The sequence below is a fragment of the Rhinolophus ferrumequinum genome, chromosome 4 (assembly GCF_004115265.2).
Source record: "Rhinolophus ferrumequinum isolate MPI-CBG mRhiFer1 chromosome 4, mRhiFer1_v1.p, whole genome shotgun sequence".
Lineage (NCBI taxonomy): Eukaryota > Metazoa > Chordata > Mammalia > Chiroptera > Rhinolophidae > Rhinolophus > Rhinolophus ferrumequinum.
This window is the reverse complement of record NC_046287.1, coordinates 78,214,072-78,233,185: the sequence shown is the minus strand read 5'-3', so window position 1 is coordinate 78,233,185 and position 19,114 is coordinate 78,214,072. Positions and strand designations below refer to the sequence as shown.

Below are 19,114 nucleotides of genomic sequence, written 5' to 3'. Positions count from 1 at the left end.
AGAGCTCATACTATATCATTAAATAGTGACACCACGGGAGCAGCATGCCTTCCCTGAGAGGCTGATGCTGGAACTCACTTTTAAGGACACCTGTGAGGTGAAACTGAGGAAGGGGAGGGTGGTGGGAGGGGTCCTGGTAGAGGGAACTGCACGTTATAAAACCATGTGTTTGTTATCTGTGTAGCAGGCTGGCTGCTTTTTCCTTGACCTCTCCTGGGCTCATTTTTGGTAGGTTTTTCAGTAGTTGGTGGAGTAGGTGTCCGAGGTACTGACGTCCTGCTCTGATCTGTGAAGTAGAATATTTCCACCCTTTGCCAGCTCGTCTTGTGAATTCCTGGTTTAATGAGGGCCTCTCGTTGGTACTGGCTGGTTTTTCTTCCTTGTACGATGTTTAGTATTTGTAGACCCCTATGCCAGTGCTTGCACCTACCATGTGATGAAACCTGGCCCTTCCCAGTAAGTGTGAAGTCCGTATCTTCCCCTCCCAAAAGTTAGGCTTGGGGTTGGGGAAAAGCTTGGCTTAGATGTGAATGTTCATAGCAGCATTATTCATAACAGGTAGGAGCAGAAATAATCAAAATATCTATAAACTGGTGAATTGATAAACAAAATGTGGCATATACATATAAAAGAATATTATTTAGCCATAAAGAGGATCGAATTCTTGAAACTCACACCATGGATGTAGCACAAAAAACGTTATGCTAAAAATGAGAGGAGGCCAGACACAAGAAACCACAAATTGTATGATTCCATTTATATGAAATTCCAGAAAAAGCAAATCTATATACACAGAAAGTAAATTCGTGGTTGCCTGGGTCAGGGGGTAGGAATGGAAGGGTGACTGCAAATAGCACGAGGGGTCTTTTGGGGGTGGCAGGCATGTGCTACCCTAGATTGTAGAGTGGTTTTAATTCTATAAATTTACTAAGGGCTTCTGATTTGTACAATTGCAAATGAGACGATTTTATGGTATATAAACTGAACTTCAGTAATGCTGTTGTTTTTTTTAAAAATGCCGAGCTTGGGATGATTGATTCCAGCATGCCCCGTCAGGGACACCAGGGGAGCGAAGGTGGTCGCTGTGGAGTTCGTGTGTGCAAAGGAGTCTCCACCAGCGTCCACTCTGCACTTGGGCTTCCTGACCTCCCATTGTGACCTCCCTTTTAACAAATATTGAGTCTCTGAAGGTATAAGATAGAAAAAAGGTGCTCTAATTCAGGGAGTCTCTCATTCTGCTGTTGTTGTGAGGATTATTTTGTGTTCAGCTGCACTCCCACCTACTTCACTGTCAAAAAGACTGCCTCACCGGTATTAGCTGATTAATTTTCTGATGGTATAACAAGGAGGCGCGCTCAAAGTTCATGTGTTTCCAAGCATTTAGCTACCCCTGGAGAAACATTTTCTACCACGGGACAGCATGCGCCTAGAGGACAGTGGCTGTTTGTCCGGGGGAAAACTGTCGGAGGCCTGTAACACCTCGTGTGTATCCCTGTGCGTGGAAGAAGCATTCCGTGGATATTTGATGACCTGATGAATGCATGAATGAAGTGTTCCTTGGTTGGTAGTTTATTACTTCCTGTTGGCAGGAATAAAAAGATAGAGACTGAAGTGGGTTGTCTTTTTTCCCCTTCCCGTTGAAGTCAGTTTTCTAAGTATTCTTACTGTTACATCTTTTGTCCCATTAATTGTGGGCACATCCCAAGGCCTTGCCTGCCTCATTAATCTCATTCATTATCTGCTCTCCCGAAGGAAATTTTAGTCCATGTTCTACCTGCATGCCCCTCTGGCATCTCACACACAACATATTTTAAAGTTAATTAATTATTCCTGATAATTTTGCTTACCCATGCTGATACCACTGTACGCCTCGGAAACTACCAAACCATGGCACTGCAGGCTTTCTCAGTGACCTCTTTCGTGGTGAGTGCATTGTTTCCATAACACCCCCAACTTTTCGTTATCCAGCTTCTACTTTGAAATATCTGGTGACAGGGAACTCTGCATTTACTAGGAGCATTTTCTCCTACCTCACAGCCTCAAATCCTATTATTATTTTCTCTACAGCAGCCCTCCTCCCTGCTGTCACATTCATTATCTTTCTTCTCGATTGCAGTTGCGCACTACCTGGTGGAAAATGGAAAACAGCCCTGTTTCAGCCTCTCTCCAACCCACTGGCTTTTGCACTGTAGGGGGCATCGGAATCACGTGGAGAGGTTGGCCCAGCCCTCAGACTTCCCAATTTAGTAGTTTTGGGGGAGGAAGTCGATAGTTGGCATTTATAACCAGTTCCCAGGTGATGCCAATGCTTCTGGTTCAGGGACCACACTTGGAGAACCACTGCTTTGGTTTCTCCTCTGCTCAGTGCACCGCTCTTAGGTTCACTTTCCTCAGTTACAGTCTGTCCCAAGTGGGTCACTCCTGCTGGGGTCTTCCACTGGCCAGGGACCATGTTTCCCAAGGTGGGTAGAGTGCAGCAGGGACATCACATTACTAAAAGCACCTTTTAGGAAATTTTTTTTTCCTATTTTACTTTCAATTCTTCCCATTAGGTCAAGGATAAAGCCTGTTTGGTGCTATTAACGTCTTTAACACCTTTCTAATACTTATTAATTACCTTCTTAACAAAGAGAGCAAGCCATAAGCTCCATGCCTCTGCTGGCAATTCTCTAAAATGATTTTGTTTTCATTGTATTGATTTTCTATGGCAAGTGTTAAAGGACTACAATTTGTAACTCTGGGTTAAGGAATGGAACCCAGAGTTTTAAAGAATTCTTGTATATCTTTTCTTCCAATAGGTTTCATTTCTCTTAACTAGGTTAGTTTCATTTATCACACATAATTCTTTTGATTTATCTGGAATTAATTTTGTTGTAAGGAAGAGATGCAATCATAGGATCTAGCTTTTATCCCCTAACTGGCCATCTAGTTTTCCTAATACTTTTAAATAATCACTCTTCTACTCATCATAAACAAAGTTCATGGATAAGCAGCGTCCTCGGGGAAAAAATAAAATGCAACTTGATAAAGTATTAAAACCAAAATATATTGAAAGTTGCTACAAGTCGATCAGAAGGACAAACAACAGAGTTTTAGAAAAGTGCAGTTCACAAAAGAAGCAAATAAATGTAGAAAAGTTACAAACCTTCCTGGTGTAGATTACCTTAGATTACCTTAGATTAGATTAGATTAGATTAGATTAGATTAGCTTGCTCCTCTTCCCAGGACGGTATTGAGGGGCAGTGCGGGGGTAGGTAACGGGGCATTGGGTTCCATTGTGGATGCATGCACGCTGGTAAAGTCCACGTGGAGGAGAATATCTATCAGAATTTAAACATTGAAATGCCAGTGTGCCTTAATAATCTAATGCATACTGACATTTTTAAATTTAAAAAGTGTATATCTCCTTTGACTCACTACCAGGAATTTATTTTAAAAAATACTTGCACAGCTGAAAATACTTCCAGGCATGTTCATTGAATCATTAGTTCCTCTAGACGGAAGTTGAAACTAATGTCTGTGATTAGTTAATGGTGGACTGTAATCCATTCAATGCATGTAGATGTTAGAAGGTTGATGTAAACTATATGTATCCTCTTTGAAAGATTTCTAACTTATTTTACAAACTGAATAAAGTCATAGAAAATACACATAGTAGCCTATTTGTCTGTTTTGTGAAGTATATGAATTTATAGATGGACTGAAAAGATACCCAATTATTATTATATATGTATCATTCTACAGGGAAATAAAGGAGGGACTTTAATAATAGTTTATCCTATTTTATGTAGTCTTCATGATAAGATTGTGTTACTTGTGTTTTTTAAAGCAGCACTCATTATAGTAGTATATGGATAGTTAGTTTAATACCAATCTTGTAAAGTGTGCATAGTACGTATTTGTGTATCAATATACACATGTATATATATACACTTAAGAAAAACATAGACTGGAATGAAAGACAGCATTAACTGATGTTACCCCAAGTAATAAGGTCATAGGCATTCAAAAACATCTTCCCATTTCCTTACGTTTGATAAAAGTAATACAAGTTCATTTAAATTATGTAATTAACCTCTTTAAAGGAGAGGTTGAGTAGAACAAGGTTCTCTCTGTCGGGAGGGGTGTGCCACGTGCCAGTTCCTTGTTCTGACTGGAGCACTTTCTCCAGAGTGAAGACTCAAGCTTCTTCCAGTCCTGGTCCTTGAGCAGTTGTTATTTGTGATGAAATCGTAATGGTTGTGTATTGTTTGAACTGCAGATAGGAGAATGAGACAGTCTTGATGGATGTTTGTTTGTTTGTTTGTACAATAATCTTTTAAGCCCTATTCCTCTCTCAGACATTCCTACCTTCTTTGCTAACATATCCACATAAATCCTCAAACTGTTTTCCAAAACCAGATAATCCAACAAGCAAACATTTCTTGGCACTTAGGAGAGAAAAGACATTCAGATTAAAGTATTTGCACACCACCTTTCTTCTGTAGGGTAAGATTTTTTTTTTTAACTTGCTGAATTATTGAAACACCTGAGATAAATTCTTTTACCTCTTTGTAACTAAGACTCTTTTTGATTTAGCTATTCATTTATGATACCTAAATCTAATTATAGTAAACTAAAATAAATTATAGGACCAGATGTATTAATGCAGTACTGAAAGGTTTTTCTCCTCTCTTGTCTCATTGTCAGGAAACATATTTATCAACTATCATCTTAATATCAACCTTCATATTGTTTTTAAATATGAAGTAAATTCATTTATCATTATATATGTAAATAGAAAAAAATTTTAATGACAATTCTTCCACGATATAATTGTTTTCATTTCTGTCTTCGTTTCTAACTTGCATCCACCTATTCAGTCAACATTGATTGTACGCTGACTATGTATGAGGCAGGCATTGTGCTGGAGACAGAGAACAGAGCAGGGGCGTGCGTTGGAGAAGCTCGTGGGCTGGTAGGAGAGGCAACAGTGTGGTAAGACACCTGAGGGGGCTACTGAGTCTTTGTGGGGGTGTCCGGTGGGACAGGATTGAAGAACACTGTGTAAGAATAGCGTTCTTAGGTTAGATGGAATCGACACTTGAATGGTTTTTTAACATTGCCAAATTGTTTCTTAAAGGATTGTATCAAGTTACAAAATCACCTGCAATAAATGAAAGTAACTGATCACCCACATGTGAACCAGAACTAAGTTTCATCATTATTAAGACAAAGCAAAACAAAACAAAAACTTGATACTCTTAATAGGATTAAAATTAAGCCTGATTTATTGTTTCATTTGGCATTTCTTGTCATTTTATTGAAGTTGAACATTTCCCCATATTTGTATTATTTTACTTCCTCTTGTAAAAATATTCACTTGGAGTCTTGGAATTGTTATAACTTGTTACTATTTTTAAAGAAACAATTTATTGAAGTGAAATTTACATGACGCAAAATTAGCCACTTTAAAGTAAACCATTCAGTGACATAATTTAGTGCATTCACAATGTTGTACAGCCACCACCTCTATCTAGGTAGTTCTAAAATATTTCCATCACTCCAAATGCCATTAAGCAGTTTCTCTCCATTGGATCCTCTTTCTACCCCCTGGCAACTATTGATCTACTTTCTGTCATCATGGATTTATCTATACTGGATATTTCATATACACAGAATCATACCATATATGATCCTTTGTGTCTGGCTTCTTTCACTTAGCGCAAGGTTTTGGAGGTTCATCCACATTGTAGCATGTATAGATACTTCATTTCTTTTATGGCTGAATATATTCCAGTGCATGTGTATCCCACACTTTGTTTATGATAGAGATTTCAACTGTTTCCATCTTTTGGCTATTGTGAATTCTGCTCCTATGAACATCTGTGTATATGTAATTGTTTGGTTACCTGTTCTCAGTTCTTTTAGGTATTGAAATTGCAGCATCATATAGTACTTCTGTGTTTAACTTTTTGAGGCACTACCAAACTGTTTTTACAGAAGCTGTACCATTTTACACTCTCACCAGCAATGTACAGGGTTCCCATTTTTCCACATCCTCATCAACACTTATTATTTTCTGTTGTTTAGATTGTAGCCGTCCTTGTGGGTGTGAACTGGTACCTCATTGTGGTTTTGATTTGTGTTTCCTTGATGACTAATGTTGTTGAGTACTTGTTACTATTTCATATAGAAGTGGGAAAATGAAAGAAAATGAAAGGCTTGCACTTGAAGAACTTATTTTAAAATAATTTAAATGTCCTTTGAGGAAAAAAAATGCTTACTTAAAATGAAATAAAGTTGCCAAAATCTGAGAATTACTAAGCCATTAATTTTGTCTAAATACTTCATAGCTTTTATAATAGAGCTATTTCTGAAGTAGCTTTTGCCTCCAGTTTCATCTTTAAATTGAATTTGTTTTCTGCTTCTCCGTTCCCTGGGTGGATAGAGCTATCACTGGTGCCTTTTAACCAGTGGTTCTCAAAGTCTGATCCAGGAACCCACAGCAGCCTCACTTGGGAACTTAGAAATGCAAATTCGTAGACACCCACCCCTGATCTGCTGAGTCAGAGACCCTGGGGATGGGAACAGGAATCTGTTTTATTGACCCTTTTGGATGAGTCACATGTACGCTTAGGTTTGGGAACCACTATTCTAAATCAACATTTTTCAGGCCAGTCTTGTCTTAAGGAGCTTGTCAGAGATGTAATCTACAACTTTGGCTTTATTAGCACCAACTTTTTTTTTAGCTAAAATAGTCAGACAATATAAACAATTAAGTTGAATCATTTTCTAACATCCTTCGTAAGAATCATATGTATAAATCATATAGTTGTACTTAGAAATTGCTATTCCATCTACAAATCACGTCAAAGAGATAAATGTTTTTTAAAATGTACTTTTGATCTTTGGTCAGATCTCTAAGGAATTAAGAGTTGCATGTCCTTCGTATGTATTTTCCTTTTACCTGTGAGCGGACTTTATTTTTTACTGCTTCGGAGCCTTTACTGTGAAGGTCTGGGTCTGGACGCCTCTGCAGCAGAGCACGTAGCCATTATTGCCGAAGAGTAGAGATGCTGACGATAGCAGCTGATGGGCAGTGTCGTCTTAAAGTCCAGGCACCGCCCCTAACACACGCACACATCCTGTGCCTCCAGAACTTTTTTTTCTTTATGTTTGAACATTTTTATTATATAATATTGAAAATAAAAAGTGTGTACATCTAATAACAGAGTTTCAACATACATGAAGCAAATCCGATAGACCTAAAAGAAAAAATACTTATTCACAGTAGATTTGTCTATAATAACCACCACTATAGTTGCATATTTCAATACTCTTCTCTCAATAATTGATATAGGAGATTCGAGGAGGATGGGCGGGTGGGTGAAAAAGGTGAAGGGATTAAGAAGTACAAACTGGCAGTTACAAAATAGTCATGGGGATGTATAAGTGTAGGGAATATAGTCAACAATATTGCAATAACTATGTATGGTGCCAGGTAGCTACTAGATTTATTGGAGGGATCACTTCATAAGTTATATAAATGTCTAACCACTATGCTATACATCTATAATATTGAATGTCAATTGTTATTGAAAAATAAAAAAATTTAAAAAAAGAAAGAGACACAAAAGCAGAAGGAATATACAAGCCCTGAACAACACCATCGACCAAGTAAACACTCCACCTAACAAAGTACTTATTCTTTTCAAATGCACATAGAACATTCACCAAGACAGACCATATGCTGTGTCACAAAACAAGTCTTTTTTGTTTTGTTTTGTCTTGTTTTTTTTTGTTTTGAAAAATATGATTGTCATAAAAATATGTGTAGTAACATGTAATGGATTTTTTTTTTTTACATTTCCACTGTCTCTATTCCTAATACTGTACTCCGCTTCTTGTAAGTATATACGTACATATATATCCATATATATATATATATATATATATATATATAAAATTATAGTTGGCATTCATTATTATTCAGCTTCAGGTGTACAGTGCAGTGATCAGGCATCTACATCATTCCTGAGGTGGTCTCCTAAATGGGACAGGTGTCCATCGGATACCCTACAAAATCTCTACAACATTATTGATTACATTCCCCAAATTAATTTTGTGGCCATCTTGTGGTTACTGACTGTTTTCTAATCCCCTCACCTCCCCCCTTATCCCCACCTCCTGCCCATCTAGCAACCCTCAGTTTTTCCTCTATGTCTCCAAAACTGTTTCTGATTAGTTCATTCACTTATTCTTTTCTTTAGATACCACATATAAGTGAGATTATATGGTGTTTGTCTTTCTCTGTCTGACTTATTTCACTTAACAATGTTCTCTAGGTCCATCCATGTTGTTGCAAATGGTAAGATTTCTCTCTTCTTTATGGCTGCATAATACTCCATTGTATAAATGTACCACAGTTTCTTAATCCAGTCATCTATCAATGGTCATTTCAGTTGTTTCCCTGTCTTGGCTATTGTGTATAATGCTGCAATAAACATAGGAGTGCATAAAAATTTTTGAGTTGGAGTTTTGGATTTCTCCGGATAGATACCTAAGAGTGGAATTGCTGGATCATAAGGTAGTTCCATTTTCAGATTTTTGAGATACCTCCATACTGTTTTCCATAGTGGCTGCACCAATCTGCAATCCCACCAACAGTGCACAAGCGTTCCCTTTTCTCCACATCCGCGCCAGCACTTATTGTTTGTTGATATATTGATGATAGCCATTTTGCCTGGGGTGAGGTGGTATCCCATTGTGGTTTTTATTTGCATTTCTCTGATGGTTAGTGAGGTTGAGCATTTCCTCATATGTCTGTTTGCCATCTGTATGTCCTTTTTAGAAAAATGTCTCTTCATGTCCTCTGCCCATTTTTTAATTGGGTTGTTTGTTTTTTTGGAGTTGAGTTGAGTGAGTTTTTTATAAATTTGTGATATTAACCCCTTATCAGATATATCATTGGCAAATATATCTTTTCCCATTCAGAAGGATCCCTTTTTGTTTTATTGATGGTTTCCTTTGCTGTGAAAAAACTTTTTAGTTTGATGTAATCCCACATGTTTATTTTTTCTCTTACTTCCCTCACACGAGGGGATATATCAGTAAAAATCTTACTCCAGGTAATGTCTGTGAAGTTTCTTCCTATATTTTCTTCTAGAAATTTTATGGTTTCAGATCTTACATTTAAGTCTTTAAGCCATTTTGAATTTGTTCTTGTATATGGTGTAAGGAGGTGGTCCAGCTTCATTTTTTTGCATGTGTCTGTCCAGGTTTCCCAGCACCATTTATTGAATAGACCGTCTTTACCCTACCGTACATTCTTGCTTCCATTGTCATAGATTAAATGGCCATATAGGCATGGATTTATTTCTGGACTCTATTCTGCCTCCAGAACTTTTTAAAGGGACCCTTTATTTCCACCTCTTCCAGAAATTGGTGGGTCGTCAAATCCAAGTAGTGTATCAGTAGTTAAATCCATGTGTTAGGTAACAGTAGGGATAGTTGTAGACAGCATAATAAACTTAATGGCTGGAAACTTACAAATGTTCACTGGGGAGAGAGGTATGTGTTACGTAGTCACATGTTTATGTGATTACAAGTAAGTACCCCCACCCTGCCGCACACAAGCTACTCAAATGGCGATAATAATTGTATCTCCTTTGCAGAGTTTTATGAGGATTTTACTCACACATTTACATATATATATATATATATATATATATACACTCATATATAAACACATACACATATATGTGTGTGTGTGTGTGTATAAAACGTGTGGTTCGCAGTAAGCATGCAGTAAATATTTTATAATATTAGTATAATTACTACATGTACAAATTGACTTTTTAACATAGAATATTATAAGCATTGACATTTTTGCAAATAATTTATCTGGGTCCCTATACCAACAGCATAACCAGTATGCTCTTCTGAAGACGAAACACCCACAAATACTGCCTTTCAGAAGTATACTCATGAAATAACCACAGAATTAGGTTAAGTGTCATTAGGAAGATTTGGATAGGGCCTCCTAAAAGTCATCCAGATTAAAAATCTCTAGGTTAGAATGAGTGAATGGTGAGGAAGTGAATGCCAAAAGAGGAGCCAGATGATGTGAGGAAAGACTTTAGGGTCGGTGGATTGAGTATATTTGTAGGATGAATGAGAAAAATATTTAGCCTTATGAGAGGAGATTAATACTTGATAGTTGGAGTGAGAATGCAAAATGGGGAGAGACGGGTGGGATTAAGGGCAGGAGAGGGGCAGGCTTTTGAGTGGAGGAAGAATAGACATGGCGAGAGCAACGGGACATTTGGTTCTAGAAGAGCAGACTTGGGAACCAAGATCATTGTGTTCAAATATTTGCAAGCCGATCATGTGGAAGAGGGATTAAACTAGTTTTCTCTGGCACCAAGGGATAAAGCTAGGACCAGTGGGTAAAAGCTATAGGAAGATCAGACTTAGGGCCAACATAACAGAGAATTGTCCGAGAACCCGAGCAGGTGCAGAGATGGCATGAACTAAGTGTGAAGAAATGAGCCTGGCTAGACTACCTGTTATGCTACTTACGCACTAGCAGCTACAGAACAGAACATTGGACGAGTCCTTTAAATCTTGGGCGGCAGCCCTCCTTGGCCCATTGCATCGGCTGGAGGCCTCCCCTGTCTGGCAGGCCCGCTATCTAATACGATTCCTTTTGAAACTTTTAAGTGAATTTCCTCAAAGACACAGAAATAACCTTGTTACCCTCCTCTGAAGTGGTTTGTATAATTTCTCTGCAAAGCCATTTTCTTCTTGCTGCTACCTTTGACTTGCTCCTATTATTCCCCCTCTTTTTGTCCCTTTGCGTTGCCGGTTTCCCTGGCTAGAATAGTGATGGAAACAGCAGTTGTTTAGAGGGGACTAATCAACCTCATTATAAATTCAAGTTCCTCAGAAAGATTTCTGGTATTTTCCCCCTCCCTTTAAAATTCATACTGTGAACCCCATCCTTCCTCCTTCCCTCTTCTCTCAGAGCAACTGAGTAATATTGTGTGGGCTGATTCTGTAGTAGTCAGACAGTCGACAGTGCGAACTCCGCTTTGAGCTAAGCTAAACAATGACAGGAGCAGATGCTACCAAGTAAAAATAACTGTGAAGACCTTTCACATTCATGTGAAACTATGCATTTGGGAAGCTTGAATTGTGGCAAGAGTTTTATTAACCTGAAAATGGTTTTCCCTGTTAAGAGCTTTTTCACTAACTGCAATTAATACAAACTCAGTTGCAATTAGTACAGACTCAGTTTTTCTGCCTTGGTGCTTGGACACACACAGTACTCACCATCATCTAATTATGAAGAGTAAATGTGTGTGTGACGCCTCATGGCCTAGGACAGATACTCATGACGGGACAGTAAGTACTAAATGACAGACTGTGAAACACTGATACAGCGCCCAGAAGGAGAGGAAATGCCACGCGAAGTTCAAGTTTTATGTGTAAACTTTGGCAAAGTGCTGCAGTAAATTGCCGTTTTCTTCCCATTAGTCATGGTGCGAGGAAGATGTTTTTTTAAGCAAAGAGTAATCCCTGGAATTTAGCATAAAGACTTGTTAATTTTAGGCCTTTTGCGCGATGTTGCTCCATTGTGGGGAACCAACAGAACACACACTCCATCATCCATTTTTACTTCCTTAACATCAAAGGAAGCTTGAATATTTCAGAGATTCCCCGTGTAGAACATGAGTTAAGAAATTTAGAAGCTAATTAACATTTCTGCTCACTGTATTTGTTCTAATTCATACTGTTTCTAACTTTGGAATACATCTGTTTTGTGTTACTGCTTAGTATATCACAGTGATATGTTCCCTCTCCCAGGACAGCAGCAGAACTAAGCGCATAATTTTGTTTGGTACCTGAGAAGGTTATTCTTTTTATGTCTCACAATTTGGGTAAAATTAAATCCTAAAATTTTGAAATTTACAAATATGTATTGGATGGGTTTCCTTAATGATAGAATGTGGAGAAAAGATATATATTTATCCAGATACAGAAAATAAAGTAGTAAGTTGATTTTTGAAGTGATGCTGCAAAGAAACTTTTATGTTGAACTTTCCAGGAATGGAAACATCTGAATTTTTAACTGAGTTCACAATTACATGTATCATGTAGATCTAATTCTAGTCTTAGAACAGTGACAGTTAATAAAATGCTTATTATCTGCTGAACAATTAATGGGAAAAACTGGATTATTTCCAAGCATAATCAAGTTACTCTAACTTGTAATTATAGCACAGGATCTGAAAGCTTTTGTGACTTTTGAATCTAGGAGTATTAAATACTTTTCATATCATATGCTTAAATCAGATCATGTTGGTTTGGTGCCAGGATAAAACTTGTATAATATCTCTGTTTTGTCATTTAAACTTACCATTTCCATGTCTTCTTCTTCTTCGTTTCTTTAGGATGCATGTACCTTTTAGACAGCATTGAGAAAGGAGTTGGGGAAAGAAAATCCTCAAACAGAATAACATGCAAGGTATCCTGGCACCAGGACTTTATCTAATCAGCTTTATTGCACTCGTCAAAGATCAGTCTTACAGACAATGTATGGAGACAAGCCCACTCCTGTAGTTGGGGAATTTTTGATATAGTATCTAATTCCTTCATGAAAAGAAAACTCAGTTTTCCTGGGTAGTTTATATAAGATTGAATTTGAGCACAACTAAGAGCTCCATTTTTTGACCCAGATTGAGTTCAAATTGACTCCATGTTTACAAAGTAAATATGACAAGTTGCTGTATTTGGGCACATCACTTAACATGTGAGAGATTTATTTCACTCATCCAATATTGAAGCTTACCGTTTGTCAGGCATTATACTGTTTAGTTCTCATTTAAACTTCATAACCCCACCCCCCATTTCAAAAAGATTGGACAACAGGGTTTAAGGTTGCCAACCTGCCCTAGGAAGTGGCAAGTAATTGGCAGAACAGGGTTTGACTCAGGTCTCTTTGATCCCAAATTTCAAGCTCCTAACGTCTGAGCCAGTGGTTCCCAAATTCTCCAGAATTACATGGAGAGCTTGATTAAACATACTTCGCTGGGCCCTAGAGTTTCTGATTCTGTAGACCTACTGTGGGGCCCAAGCATTTGTTATTTCTAACTAGTCCTTACATGTCGATGCTGCTGGTTGTGAAGATGACTTCGAGAACCACTGTTCTGTCCCCTGCTGCCTGATTCAGTCCCTTTGGGGAACAAAAGAGATACCTCACGTGCCGTGCTTGTATTAATAATCACTAACATTTACTGAGTACTTACCATGGCCTAGATAGTGTTCTAAATTAATCCCTTTTTATCCTCCCATTAATCACAGGAAGCAGTTAAATTGCAGGGAGAGGCTAGGGAGTGTGAGCTCCACTTAAAGAGAAGGAAGCTGCAGACGAGAGAGGTGCTTAGCGAGGCTGTCTCCCAGTGAGTCAGTGGCAGAGCTGGCTGTACTTCTGTCAGCCGAACTGGTTTCGAAAGTCAGGGTCCCTGGAGCCGTCTTCAGAAGCAGACTTCATGCTATGGGAGGGTTGAGAGAAAGGGAGACACTTCCTTCCTTTCACCCCTTGGTGTTTTATGTCCTTGGAGGATGGCTATAGAAGGCTAGACAATAGCCCTCCTTTTTCATATTGTTCTCCCAGCATTCTGAGGGTTGATGACACAGTTTGTTATTCTGATGCATGATGTGATTCTGGAAGTTCCCTGTATTTCTGTGGAGCTATAATATCATTGACATTCGTTCGCATGGATAGAAGGGATTCCAGGTGATGTCACGTGTAGAAACTGGCTTGGTGGTGCCAGTGCATTAAATTAGAAGATACATCAACTAATGCTGGCCACTCAACAACAGAGCCTCACCAATCAGTAGTGTTGGCCTGCCTGTGGCTGCTCTGACAGCCAAGGAGAATCTCAAAAGCAAAAATAAAAGAAGCGACAGGGAAAATCAACCCGTAATTAAGTCCGAAACCTATACTCTGCTTAGGAAACTCATTTCCCCATTAGTTTAAAAGCTTAAGGAGAAAGAATAAGGCAGTTTCAAAAGGTGAGATCACATTGACATATAAATACTTGGTGTGTTTGGTTCCACTAAAATTTTTGTTGTGTGACTATTATGTACAAGATACTTAGAAAAAGGTTTGTCTCTCAAGACTTCATAGCGGACTTCCCCATCGAGTGGTTGGTTCATTTGTGTAAGAGCATCCAGACCTGAAGTGAGTGTGGCCTGATGCATGTCATGTCTCAGAGGCACTGATAGGATGATTTCCATGGTGCCAGGATTCAAATCCTGGGACAAATTTTCTTTCTAACAGGACGCTTTAGCTGTAGAGCTAAATAGAGCTAGATTGCAGCCCTCCTTACTTTCAGCTTGGAGTTTCTTCCTGATTTAAGTTGGCCTTATTTATTTTTTGTATAAATTTGCCTGCAAGTCTTAAGCTGTGAATTTTCAAAAGGGTGTTAGGACATTGCTGCTTTTTTGAATGTTCGTCTCTGTATTTTATCCTTGTTGTTTTTTTCTTTAAGGTTTAACAAAAAGGGGTGCAAACTCTACACACAATCAAGAACCAAAAGGAAATGCAGTCTGGACACTTAGCTTGTGGTTAGGGCGCTGAATTTTGACTTGTTGTGGTTTGACGGAAAAAATCACCTGTGCATTTATTCTGGTCTGTTGTAGGTTAACGAAGCCCTTGTCGTTTGCTGACTGCGTTGGGGATGAGCTGCCATGGGGATGGGAAGCAGGGTTTGACCCTCAGATTGGTGTCTACTACATCGATCACATCAACAGTAAGTTTTCCTTTTTGGTAAAAGCAGCCGTAGCAGAAAAGTAATTCCCCCAAAAACAGAGTCACACAAAAGAGTAAACATTTTATAATGTGAATTTGTTTAACCCTCACTTTTCTCAGTGACTAATATTTAATTGAAATGCCCATTTTTGGAATTTGGGGCATGTGTGTAGAGTTGGGCTTAATGGGGGTGGGGGGACAGAGAGGGAGATAAAGGCTTCTGGTCTGTCTGTCTGTCTGTCTGCCTCATAGGGAGTTAGTTTTCTTCGGCGTGAGTCTAGGAGCCTGTGGAGACCAGGAGCCATTTGTCTCCTCTTTCTGTGACCCCTGCACCTTCAGATTGGGGTCCCTCTTGTCATTGCCGTGGAAACAGGCGGGCAATGGCGCAGCTGTGCGTGTCGACGGTGGGGTCGAGGGAAGGACCCACGCTCATCAGTAACTCTGGAAAAGGCAGCGGTGGCTGCGGAAAAGCCCTAAATGCTTGTCTTTTTTCTCTTTCCTGATTTCTTTGTGGTTGGAAGGGGAATACCTCTCAATCTAATAGATTTTAAATCTGTCACATGCCTGACCTGGTAAGGCTAGTAGTGCGGAGGATTACTGTGGCCACGTGCAACTTTGTGAAACACATATTTGAAGTATTTTCGTGTGTGTGTGTGTGTATTTAGTTCCTATAACCCCTTTAAAAATGGATTCAGATGGTCACATATAATACTAATATTCATTTTTCTTATTTTACTTAAAAATAATTGTTTTGTTTTTATAGATTTTAAGAAATGCATAATAAATTTATACTTATTATCTTAATTTCTCTTAGGTCTACAATACTGTTTAATATCATTAGAGATAATATCATTATAGGAAATTATTTTATTTAATGCTCATTTACTAGTGATAGCTTGCAGCTGCCTTTGTGTAGGTATACCATAATGTTTTTGAGAGACACAACTCATATAAATAACTCTGAGAAGTCTAAGAATGTTAAATATGTAAAGTATGCTCACATCACATATCAAATTTGTGAAAATATCCTTGCCCTGATTCCACTGGGGTCTTTCTTTACTGGGCAAATCCTCGTTTCCTATCTGCCCCCACTGGCCTCCGTGTTCATCTCTTGCCCTGCCCTGGCACTGGAGGGCACTCCAGCTGTACCCTGTGCTTCCTGAACTTTCTGCCTTTCTTTGCATTTGTTGGTCCCACCACCAGCCCTCCCAGCGACTGCAGCAGCCTTCCAGGGGCTGCCTGCTCAGGCCTCACTGCTTCCCAAAGGCCACCTCTGGCACCCAGCCCTCCCCGTGCAGGTTCCCACCCCCATTCTGAATTAGCTGCCCTATCCAGGTATTTCTATGGTACTAGGTACTTAGGGATTTTTAAAAATCACTTACATTCACTTAAATTATTTAGTTGTACATTTTCCTCACTAAATTGTGAGCATCTTGTGGACACTGGTGGCGTCTTTATTTTTTTATCCTTGGGTACCTAGTAAACTCTTAAATGTTAGAAAGCAGAGCTTAATTGTTTAACTCACAGAGTAAAAGCTTTCTGTTTGTTTTTGAAGGAATTAAAATGCATTTCAAGTATAAATTATGCTTCAGAAAGCACCATTCTGAATATTTAAAAACTTGATTCTCAGTATAAAGCTTTAGGTCTATCTACCCTTTTGCTTCAGTGCAGTAATGGTATCCCAGCGGCCGGATGGATTTACTGTGCCCTAAAGTGCCCAAATTACCCACAGCAAGTAGTTTTCCAACTAAAAAGGACCTGGCCCATTATCTCATTAATCTTAAAGACATGCCTGTGAAGTAGTTTGGGGAGCAAATGGTATTATCTTCTCCTAACAGCTGGTCCACACATATGTTGTATCTTGACATTGTATAGTTTCAGCATTATTTTCTCTTTATCTTAATAAAGAATGTTTGGCTGTTTAATACTATTTCTGTGTAACACTATTAAATATCTAGTAAAAGTAAAAGATTTGACCTTGACAATGATAGTTGTATTAGGCCTTAAGTGTTTTATGATGGAATTCACCTTTTAGTGGATGTGTATGTGGAGTGGGTGTATAGGTAGATATTGGCGGGGGAATGTTAACTATCCAGAGGTAATTATGAAGTACTGTTCATAAGATTTTGATATTATCATTATAACTAGAAGTAAGTCACTTTTTGACCGGGTCAGAATTATACCCTAATTTTTTCGTCTTTCCTGTAGTAATTGAGATCTCATTTATAATAAAATGAGATTTTAATAATAAATTTATAATAAATTTGCATTTATAATATCTGCATTTATAATAAAATGCAGACTTTAAGTGTGTCTTCCAGTATAATCCTTTTCACTGCCACTCCAGTCAAGATACTGAATATGCCCATCGACCCAGTAAGTTCTTTCCTGCCTCTTTCCAGTCACAGCCTCTCCACTGCTGCAAGTTGTTCTGATTTCTGTCGTCACAGCTTACTCTTACCTGTTATAGAACTTCATACAAATTCGATTGTGTGAATAGAACCTTCACTCAACATATTTTTAAGGAATATACTACAGATACACACAAGATCATAGATGAGTATTTATCGTACACATCTGACAAAGGACCCTTATCCAGAACATATAAACAACTCCTGAAAATCAACATTAAAAAGACCCCAATTTAAAAGTGGGCAACAAACTTAGACACTTCTTCAACTCTCTTCTCTTTCCCCATACTCTCTGGCTTCCATGGAGCCTCTTTTTCTGGTGTTCTTGTTAGTAAGCAGAGACCCTCGCCTCTCCACACCATTGAATACTTCCCATGACTGCATATGTCTTAGGACAAAGTAGGGAGAAAGTGAGCCTGTAATGGGCCGCCACCGCCACCACCACCACCGCCACCACTACCACTATTGCCTGCCGTGGGCTTGTGCATTTGTTCCTGGGGCTTCTCTGGGGTGGCCGTGGAGCTCTCTCTTCCTCCTTGTGCTTTTACAAGGAAGAGTGGGTTTGATTTTGGAGCTTTTTTGTCTGCACCCTTTTGCAGTTCCAGAGGATACGGGAAATCCAAGACATATGGGAGGGATAAAACAATAACAAAATAGGAACTCACCGCCATATGACTATTCTGTGAGTTCTGCTTTCCTTCCACAATCCTCCTTGTTCTTACTTACTTTTTAGAGTCTTCCTTTGATTGTTTTACGTATTATGTCCTTGGTTTTCAGTTGTAATCAGTGGGAGAGATTGGATGAGATGTGCTTACTCCATGTTACCCTGAACTCCAAACTCCTCTTTGTTAGCTTTGAAGCAACACACGTGTTCAGGTTTGATGAAAATTCCTCAAGCATATATGATATTTTATGTGGAGTTGTTTCCTTTAGAGGAAAGAAAATAAATTTGTGGCCCTCCTATTTCATCTCTGTCTTACTTCATCCTTTATATTTCTCTAGGAGGATAAACTGTTAAGATATTTTACACAGAAAAAATGTAGCTACTTTAAATACTCAAGCAAAACATATTATGGTAATAGTGACACTAAGAATTGTTAGTTTGTATTACTACTATGTGATAATTTACAAATTTGTATCGTTGTCAAATTCAGGGACTCTTCTCCGTCACAGTCGTCCTTTTCTTCCACCTGGATGTAAACTTGCCTTTCTTCCTGAACCTCTTAACGTTTCTTACACTAGACCGTTCCTTCTTTCTCTCCTCGTTTGCCTCAGATTCCTTTTGTGAGCCCCTATATCTTGTCCTTCTCCAAAGGGGTGACCTCACCTTCATCCGCTGGCAGCTGTATCTACAACAGTGCTTCCCTTTGCCATTACTATGCACATGACTTCTGTCTGTATTGCTGGCTCTGATTGTCCTAATATTTTGTCAAACATTTCCAGTTATAACACACTGCTGCCTCTTTTGCTATCAAAACTTTAAAACAAGTATAAAAGTGGATTCTTCAGTTTTCCTTTTGACTTTATTATTTTTTGAAACATTGTAGTCCTCACGGTTACTGAATTGTAAAATTTATAATCATCTTGTCAATTCCTGTTGATTTTTTCTCTATAACATAATCTCAAATTTGCTCTTTCAGCCTCTTTTCCACTGATGTGTTCCTCATTCAGACCCTCATTACCCTGTACCTTTTGGTTCTTTCCCTTTAAAAACAAAACAAAGCAAAAAAACTTTATAAAAGTAATAGATGTGCATAGGAAAAAAAATTAGAAAATGTAGGTAAATAAAGGAAGAAAAAATTAAACATTTCTCTATGTTCACACAACCAGAGAGATCTAAGTATTCTAAACCTTTTAGTATATATTCTTACACACACACACACACACACACACACACACACAC

The 19,114-nt window shown here is 38.5% G+C and overlaps 1 protein-coding gene across 1 annotated transcript in view; it reads left to right on the top strand.

Moving 5' to 3' along the window:
• The window catches only part of WWC2 (WW and C2 domain containing 2), a 168,030-nt gene that overhangs the window by 67,610 nt on the left and 81,306 nt on the right, over positions 1 to 19,114 (top strand). The window contains exon 2 of the mRNA XM_033104491.1: positions 14,692 to 14,801. Within this exon, the coding sequence (XP_032960382.1) occupies positions 14,692 to 14,801 (110 nt within the window). The remainder of the gene's footprint in view (positions 1 to 14,691; positions 14,802 to 19,114) is intronic.